Below are 9,818 nucleotides of genomic sequence, written 5' to 3' on the forward strand. Positions count from 1 at the left end.
AAAGTTGACAGCTCCTTCTGTGCTGTCCTGGGGTAGGATCCTTGCTCCTTTGTAGCACCAGTGGCATTCTGCAACATGCCTGTCTTCACCTTCTGCTTGTTTGTGATTCTGATCAGTAGGGTGATGTCAGATGTAACTTTGACCTCCACGTTGTTGCACTTGGCTTCTCACAGACCCCACCACTGTGTGAGGTGTTAGAGGTTTGCAGCTGCAGAGCTTTATAAACCTTTTCTTTGATTTCCTGAGCTAGCTGGCCAGCTGCTGACAGTTATTTGTTTTCTTGGTAGGGGCTGCTTGTCCTAAAAGTGGTTAAATGCTTTTGTGATGTCTCTGTTGCAACTTGTTAGTGCATTGTCAAAATACCCTTTAATGGCCTGTGGTGTGTGATAAATAAATACCTGATAATTGAAAATTGCCTGATTGATCATCTTGATTCTTAATTGGAACATAATTGAGTTTTTCAAGAAATTCCTAATTCCATGTGCCAATTGTAGGAATCTGGTAATTCTTTACATGTTCTAAACATAAAGGTTTATGTTTCAGTGGCTCCCACTTGTACTCTGTATGTACAGTTTAAAAAAAAAAACCAACTTGTATGTGCTCTGCCTCAGGTACTGTGTTCATTAATGCTCTCTGCAGGACATAAATTATAGTGGATATGATGAGATCCTGGAAATACTTCTAACAGTGTAGAGAAAGTTAGATCCTGTAGAATCTCTGAATTTGTTATAAACCCATTCTTTTTCTGGCTTAACCCGTGAGCAGAAATCTCATTGCAAATTGGCATTTTCAGTAACCTTCCGCACTTACTGCATGGGGTGGTTTTCTGATAGTCAAAAGAGAAAGCAGTTACTAGTTACACTAGGGTTTTTTCCTACAAAAATTAATTTAGCAGCTAGGGTTAGTCTTGGTGGCAGTGGTCAGAAGATAACATAAAACATCTTTTGCAGGATGTTTAGAGGCAGAGGACACAGCCCGTCTTAATGATGTTATGGAGCTTCTCATCCACATTGCCACGGTGAAGAAAATCTACGCGGCTTTCAAACATTCTAAGCGGGGAGCTGCGGTCACTGGTGCATCTATGGTTGTTGGTGCGGCACTGCTTGGCCCAGTTGGGTTGGCTGTAGGTAAGTGTGCTTGGCTTTAGGAACAGGAGAGTGGTTAAATCCCTGAGGGAAGAAATGAGCTGGTGTGGGTTGAAGGAAAGGGGCATTCAGGGTTGAGATTTCCTGCTGCCATGAGGGGGAGGGGGAATAAGCCTTAGCATGGGGCAGGATCATTTCTCACTAAAAATGATGCTTATTTCTATATATTAAAGGTTCCTGATATCCATGTCCTGATGAACTTGGGGGTTTTCCCACTGGGATTCATTATTCCCTGTCACTTGCTTTTCTTCTTGTTAAGGACAGTTACAGAAAAGCCAAAGTCTAATAGTACAGAATTGTTTCTCCTCTGTAAGAATGGAATTAAGAGTTGAATAGTTTGAAAGCTGCCTTGTTGCTGAAGACATGTGGGCCCTGGCCCAGGAATGTTCAATGTCCTGTGAGCAGTTGCAGGAATTGCACAGGCTTACTGATGCTGGAGTGAATTGCAGTGTGCCTCCAGCAGGGTGAGTTACAAAAACTAAGAAATAATTTGTGAGGAGTGATAAGAGAAAGTGCAAAGTGAAGCTGTGTATTTAGTCCTAGTGCAGGTTCAAAACTTAGTTAATAGCCAGAATAGTATGTTGACACATGTATGACTGAAGCTATCAGGAACAAAGAAGGGAAATCAAGCTTTTGTAAGGAATTTGTAAGGTAATGTAAGAGGCCTCATTCTTGTGTGACATGAAGAGAAATACTGAAATTATTCATGCGTGTATTTTCTCTTTTAAGTGTTTGTCTAAGCTTTCATAGTATCTCCCAGTCAAGCTTGGTGTTCTTCCACCACTGAGGAAGGCACTGGAACAAGTATTCCTATTATTTTATACTGAAAGTATACAATGATAAGTATATATACTACTAGTAATAAGTCCTGTGTAACAAACTTTGAGCCACGGCTCAATTACAGTGTCACTAAATCATAACCCTCTCATTTAAATTTTAAAATTGGAGAGGTCAATAAGCCAGATAAGTTTAGGACAGGCCTTTTTGATGCTTTGAATACTGTGTATGAATCTAGTTAAAGCAGAGACATAGACAACTCTGTCTTGATTTCTGATCATGGTGGGAGCTTTGTTGGTGAAGGCTGGATGGAATTCCAGGCTTTAACATTAACTGCTAAAGACTAATGATTCTTTTTGTTTCCTAGGAGGAGCAGTGGGTGGATTGCTTGGATGGATGACTTCTGAAGATTTCAAGCCAGTTCCTCAGGTTTTAATGGAATTGTCTCCTGCTGAGAAGCAGAAACTCTGTGCTGAAGCCATGGCTGTTGTCAAGAACTTTGACTGGACTGATGCTGCTGAGCTGATTAAATTTGTAATGGCAAATTCTTTTATCAGAGATAAAGTATTAGGAGTGCTGACCACTTTCCTTACCAATGAGTTCAAAGCACAAGTAAAATATGGAAAATGATCCCCTCCAGAGCCGGTTTTTATACTGAACAGCCTTTTACTCGCATCTTGAATCTTCAATGCAACAATTCCTAGTTATCTGTACTAATTATAAATATATGCTGATCTAAGTAATTTTGGGGTGTTCGGTTTTGGTGTTTGGGGATTTTTAAATTTTTATCATTGTTGTTACCATTTTTGATTCATGTGGATTTGTAATCATAGTATTAGGTTACTGCATTATCCTGACACTGACCGGCTATGAAGTTTTGGATTGCTCTGCACTAGGACCAGTTCAAATTGCTGAAGGGAATCATGCTGCTCTTAGGCTAATGTGTCACTTGTGAAAATTTACAAAGTCCTTTTGTTTTATTTCAGAGACTTGATTTGTGTCCCCATCTCTTCACCAGCTGTTATTGAAACACTTGATGGACTTCTGGCCTGTCTAATCAATCAGTTGATATTGTCTTGCACACTGTTATTTGTGGAGTTGTATTTGTTCATTACTTGGATCTTGAGCCTTATGGAATGAGATAATCTGAAACTCTAGGAGCAGAGTGTGAGGCTCTGAAGCGCTTTTTTATTGGTACAGACAGCCTCCTGCCTTTAAACATGTAAGAAAACAGAGAGAGGAACTGATATGTGAAAATAATTGACTGATTTGAGGTAAAAATTAGGACAATGAGAAGATACCTGACTCATTAGTCAATTATAATCTGCTCGCTGTGGCAGAGTGAAGCTCTGTCTTTTTCCCAGAGCTGTGTGTGATGCTGAGCACACATGGGAATTGTTCAGGCCAACAGCAATGTACTGAAGAATTTCATTCTGTAGACTGTCTGTTATAAACCCATTTTTTTTCTGGTCAAACCTGAGATCTCATTGACATTTCCAGTAAACTCCAGCAATTCCTGAAAGAGGTGGATTTCCAAGAATCAAAAGTGAAAGCATTTACTATTTTCTGTGTTTTTTCCTTGAACAATAGGGATTTCTTCTCTCCAGTTACATTTTGCAGCTAGGTTTCCTCTTGGTTGCAGTGGTCAAAAGGTAACTTATAAAATCTTTTGCAGGATACCGAGCTGCCAGTATGGCAATTTGTGTTTAATGAGATGAGTTTTAATGTTTTTGCAATGAGTCAGGGAAAATATTTTTAATTTTGAGGCTTAGCTCAGATTTTGAAGATATTACCACAGTGTGCTGTGCTCAGTACCTCTACAGCAGAAGACCAGGCTGTAAAGGAAGGATTTTCAGAAAGTGATGGTTTAGGAGCCAGATGCTGCTGGTGCTTACAGGATGTGTGGGGACCAGAAATGAGATAGTGCTCCTTTGCAGATGGGCTCAGGATCTTGAGTCCCTGTCTGTCCACCAGCTGTTATTGAAATTATTGATGGATTTCTGGCCTGTTCAATCAATCAGGTGATGTTTGCACTCTGTTGTTTGTGAAGTTGTGTTCTTTAGTCTGTCTCAGTGTGTGAGTACCTTGTGTTTGGATTTTCTCCAGTGCTGTTCTCATATTTCTTATAAAAGGTTGCAGTTCATAGAGAGCTGTTACTGGAGAGTTGAGACAGAAGAAATTGTCACCTCCCATTCTTGTTCATCACCATATGGCATCCACAAAGAGAAAGACAGGTAAGAAGATTTATGTGTGTACCTTCTCAGTGGGTTTGGAATGTGCTGTGTGGGTGGGATTTGTGCTGTGCTCGTGGCAGAGATGTTCCCTCAGTTCCCTCCATGAGAAGCTGTAAGGAGCAGTGAGGACAGCTCAGTGGTGGGGCAGGCTGGGGGCTGCTGGGAATGTCTCCTGTGTGGGCATTGGGGAAGAGGCTCATTGTTCTCTGAGTGGGATAGTGAGTGCAGGGCTAGAAGGGCTTTTGCTTGTCTGAAGTCATCATTTGGTGAAGGGGAAGGAGGCTGATGAGATGGGAATGTTACCCTGGGAGCAGCTGAAATGAGGCCCACACCATTGAGTCACCTGGGAACCCTCTGCTGCTGTTTGTGTTTGCAGGACTTTCAGTGAGTTGGGGATGATGTTGTTGTTTTAATTCTTTCAGTGGCATTTTTCTTCTGAAGGAAACCTGCTGGCTGTAGGCTCAAGGTTGAGATGTTGGAACATGATCTCTTTGGAGAGGGAGAGCAGGAGCATTGCTCACTTTGTTCCCTGCCCGTGGGGAGAAAGTGAGCGAGGGAGCATCAAGTGAAGTACAGAATCTAAGACTTGGGATGAGTATTGGGGAGACCACAAAGACACAAGGAGAGCAGCCATCAAAGTGCAGTAGAACAAAACCATTGCACAACAGAGCTTGATTTCTCAGCAACTTCATGTTCTGGAACTCTTGGGTTCCTATTTCTATGTACCAAATGTAGGAATCTGACATTAGTTTCCATGTTAGGATATTGTTTATATTTCAGTGGCTCCCACTAGTGCTCTGTATGTTAAAAAAAAAACAACAAAAAACAACTCTTGTATGTACTGTGCCTCAGGTACTGTGTTCATTAATGTTTTCTGCAGGATTTAAATTATTGTGAATATGAGAAGAGATCATAGAAATAGTTGTCAGAGTTTAGAGGAAATGAGTGCTCCTTCTGAAGTCTTTGAGATTTTTTTAATGTGTTGCTCACATCCAGAATTAAGCAGGACCCACACTGCTATGCCAAGAAGCTTGTTCAGTCAAGCCAAAAAAGCCCAAATAAACGTTAATTTTGTGAGTGGAAGTTTCCTTTGGGCGAGTTGAGGGGAGAGTGAAAATATATGTAATTTAGTATGGAAAAACTACTTTCAGTTTTGGTTGTGCCAATAAGTTTCTGCTTTATCTTGAGGCTGATTAATGAGTTACAAATTTGCTTGCCAGTAACTCACACAACACCAGCCAGCAGTGTTGCTACCACTTTCCTTGTAGCCTGGCTATTCTTTAGCTTTAAGTCAACTGCACTTTGAAGTGAGTTATTAAGGAGTGTTTTATTTATCCAGAGAAACCAAGGGTAGCTTGTCACCTAGTTACAAATTTGCTTGCCAGTAACTCACACAACACCAGCCAGCAGTGTTGCTACCACTTTCCTTGTAGCCTGGCTATTCTTTAGCTTTAAGTCAACTGCACTTTGAAGTGAGTTATTAAGGAGTGTTTTATTTATCCAGAGAAACCAAGGGTAGCTGGTCACCTTGGCACAGTGTGTTAGCTACAGTGTGTGGTAGTTGGGAGTGGGGCTGAGGCTGAGCCCCATCCCTGAGGAGCTCCAGCTGCACAGAGCAGGTGAACGCACTGAAGAGGTTTTGTTGAGGGAAAAGAAGCGGTAGACACTTGAAGCCTTCTCGAGTTGTATGGTGTTATTTTGTGTAGCATGGCTGTGTCAAAAGGAATGTATGCTGACTGTGACACTGCTGCCAATGTAGCTGTACAGGAACGTTCAGACACAGACAGAGCCCAGCATGACTATGAGACCTACAGGTACCGACGGCCTGCTCCGGACCGGAACTATTCTCGACACAGGAGTACAGGTGAGCCCCTGGGGACATAATGGGGAATAACTTATCAAGTGAAGGACAGCTTGTTTTATCTACATGGAAAGCTTTGTTGGAAAGAAAAGGCATTGAGAGTACTGAATACGCCCTTTGTATTATTTTACACTTGGCACAGTCACCAGATTTTGAAAGTGATGCAAATACTGCTTTTAGTGTTGTAGTCTGGAAAGAAATTAGGGAGAGACTGTGAGACATGGTACCAAAAGGGGACAAGGTGGCTTAGATTTGGCTACCACCTGGAAATTGCTCTGTGAGACTTGAAAAGAATGGAAAAGAGAGCAGGACAAGAGAGAGCAGGAAGTGGAAGGACAATCAGAGCCTGAGATCCTGAAGAACTGAGCAGGCAGCCTAAGAGCCTAAAAGCACACCAGGCAAATGAAGACTGTAGGAGCCTAAAAATCCAGAGGGGTTATAGGTAAGCAGACCTGAGAGCATAAAAGTCTGGACAACTTATGAGACATTATCCCCAAGAAGAAGGGTGCTGGTTATGAAGAATGGATGCTACAGGCTCTGCTTATTTGGTACAAACAAAATAGAGTGAGGCTATGCAGCCTGCTTCTTTGGAAGGAGGTGGCTTGGGAGCTAAGATACACACTGTCTTTCTATATAAAAATATGGGAGTTTAGGGAAACAGCAGAGACCTCAACTACAGAAGGATGTAGATCAAAGCAGGGGATTGACAAGAGTTTTCCTGATATGCTATGGAGATTAGAGAAGTTCATTTGAGAATCAATAATATAGTCTTCTGCAGATAAAGGTTTGGATGAGATGCTATAATGGACCTAGTATTAAGGATGTGTTCTGAGTGATGTGAATCTGTTCCATAAATGTTTGTTGTGTATTTGAAAAAGGATTGTTAACTTGGAATTACAGAGGTGTTAATGAAGCTGTATAGTTCTTATTGTTGTTTGAGGTGTATGGCTGTTGATGAATTGTATAGCTGTTAATTTTGTTAATGTCTTAGTGTATTACCTTTAGCTTAGCTATTCTTGTGTGTTGCCTTATAAAGATATACAGTTATTGATATTGTCAATATTCTACGAACGCAAGTGTAAAGATTTAAATGATTTGGGATGAGAATCAAGGTCGGTACACAGTCACATTCCAGAGTTAATGGAACCTACACAAGGGATAATTTTATACCATGTTTTCTGTTTCTCCTGAAAGGGCCCTGTAAAGAAATAGCAGACAAAGTCTTTATTTAAAAGGAAAAAAGGGGAGGAACTGTGAGTACAGAGTTTGTGATAATTGGGAGTGGGGCTGTGGCTGAGCCCCATCCCTGATGAGCTCCAGCTGCACAGAGCAGGTGAACAGCACTGAAGGCAATGAGACCTGGAGTGCCCAGGTGTAGTGACAATCACAGAGGGTACAGAGGGCACACAGGTGTAAGGCAGGTGAAGTGAAGGGGATCAGAGGCTGTGCTGAGGAAGCAGAAGGGGCAGACAGTTGAAGCCTTCTGACATTGTATGGTGTTATTTTGCTTTTATTTAAAATAAAAAAAAATAAGGGGGGGGTGTGAAATTGTAGATACAGAGTTTGTGGTGATTGGGAGTGGGGCTGTGGCTGAGCCCCATCCCTGAGGAGCTCCAGCTGCACAGAGCAGGTGAACAGCACTGAAGGCAATGAGACCTGGAGTGCCCAGGTGTAGTGACAATCACAGAGGGTACAGAGGGCACACAGGTGTAAGGCAGGTCAGGTGGAGGGGATCAGAGCTTGTGCTGAAGAATGGCAAAGGATTGAAGCCTTCTTGAGTGTATGGTGTTATTTTGTGTATCACAGCAGACTTGAAGGCTGCAGATTATAGCCTTTCTGACGTGTGTGATTTGGGTGGGGATGAAGAGCTGTGTCGCCTTCTGAAAAGCCAAGAGATGCTGAACAGCACGGGCGAGACCGATTTGGACACCCTGAGTACAGGTGAGCCACTGGGGACATAATGGGGAATAACTTATCAAGTGAAGAACAGATACTAATTGGTTTATCTACATGGAATGCTTTGTGGAAAAGAAAAGGCATTGAGACTACTGACTACATCCTTTGTAGTGTTGTACTCTGGGCACAGTCACCAGATTCTGAGAGTGATGCAAGTACTGCTTTTAGTGTTAGAGCATGGAAAAGACTATGAGACGTGGTACTAAAGGGGGCAAGGTGGCTGCCGATTTGGCTACCACCTGGAGATTGCTCTGTGAGACTTGAATAGAATGGAAAAGAGAGCAGGACAAGAGAGAGCAGGAGGTGGAAGGACAATCAGAGCCTGAGAGCCTGAGGAACTGAGCAGGCAGGCCAAGAGCCTAAAAGTAAACGAGGCAAACCAAGAGCCTAAGAGCCTAGAAATGCAGATCTATAGCTAACCAGATCTGAAAGCCTGAAAGAAAAGCAGGAAGATCTAAGAGCCTGAAAGTCTGGACAACTTACGAGAGAGTACTCCCAAGAAGAAGGGTGCTGGGTATGAGGAATGGATGTTACACACTCTTTTTCATTGGTAGGAAAGAAGTAGAGTGAGGCTGGGCACTTTGCTTATTTGGAAGGAGATGGCTTGGGAGCAAACATCCACTCTGCCTTTGTTTATTAAAATATTGGAGTCCAGACTAACAGCAGTCACCTGAGCTACGGAAGGAGATAGATCAAAGCAAGGGATTCATGAGAATATTCCTCATTGATATGCCATGGAGATTAGAAAAGTTCATTTGAGAATCAATAATATAATCTTCTGCAGATAAAGGTATATGTGATGTTCTGTAATTTACCTAGTGTAAAGTCTGTGTTCAGAGTGATGTGAGTCTGTTCCATAAATGTTTGCTATGTATTTGAGCTGCCTGCTTGGGACCTGACCTCTCCTGGCACCCAGAGTGCAGGTGAGCCACTGGGGGCATGATGGGGATTAAGGTACCAAGGGAAGAACAGATTGGTTTATGTACATGGAATGCTTTGTTGAAAAGAAAAGGCATTGAGACTACTGACTACATCCTTTGTAGTGTTGTACTCTGGGCACAGTCACCAGATTCTGAGAGTGATGCAAGTACTGCTTTTAGTGTTAGAGCATGGAAAAGACTATGAGACGTGGTACTAAAGGGGGCAAGGTGGCTGCCGATTTGGCTACCACCTGGAGATTGCTCTGTGAGACTTGAATAGAATGGAAAAGAGAGCAGGACAAGAGAGAGCAGGAGGTGGAAGGACAATCAGAGCCTGAAGAACTGAGCAGGCAGGCCAAGAGCCTAAAAGCAAATCAGGCAAAAAGAGCCTAAAAATCCAGAGGAGTTATAGGTAAGCCAACCTGAGAACCTGAAAGAAAAGTAGGCAGACCTGAAGGCCTAAAAGTCTGGACAACTTATGAGACAGTACCTCCAAGAAGAAGGGTGCTGGGTATGAGGAGCGAATGTTACACACTTTGCTTATTTGGTACGAAAAAATAGAGTGAGGCAGGGCACTTTGCTTATTTGGAAGGAGATGGCTTGGGAGGAAACATCCACTCTGCCTTTTTTAATTAAAATATGGGAGTTCAGGGAAATAGCAGACACCTGAACTACGGAAGGGTGTAGATCACAGCAATGCATGGATGTGATTATTCTAGATTTGCTATCTTGGTTTGGAAAGACAGGTGTCTGCTAAAGGAGGCAGGAGCCTCCCCTGAAATGGAAAATATAAACACCCTCCCTCCAAATTGTTATAAATTTGAAATTAAGGGGGCTCTCAGGCAAAGATATGGGAGCGGTGATAACAGTTCTTTAATAGGGAAGAAACTAAAAATAAAATAAACAATGCAGTAAATGAAAACAA

At 42.3% G+C, this 9,818-nt stretch overlaps 1 protein-coding gene across 5 annotated transcripts in view; it reads left to right on the forward strand.

Annotated features, from left to right (window-relative positions):
• The window catches only part of LOC120510132 (protein C19orf12 homolog), a 4,326-nt gene extending 1,411 nt beyond the window's left edge, over positions 1-2,915 (forward strand). For all 5 annotated transcript variants that reach the window (XM_039725623.1, XM_039725625.1, XM_039725624.1 and 2 more), the window contains 2 exons: positions 951-1,127; positions 2,290-2,915. In XM_039725623.1, the coding sequence (XP_039581557.1) occupies positions 951-1,127; positions 2,290-2,552 (440 nt within the window). In that variant the 3' untranslated portion in view covers positions 2,553-2,915. The remainder of the gene's footprint in view (positions 1-950; positions 1,128-2,289) is intronic.
• The last annotated feature ends 6,903 nt before the right edge of the window (positions 2,916-9,818 follow it).

This window comes from Passer montanus, unplaced genomic scaffold (genome assembly GCF_014805655.1).
Source record: "Passer montanus isolate IOZ18808 unplaced genomic scaffold, ASM1480565v1 scaffold550, whole genome shotgun sequence".
Classification (NCBI taxonomy): Eukaryota; Metazoa; Chordata; class Aves; order Passeriformes; family Passeridae; genus Passer; species Passer montanus.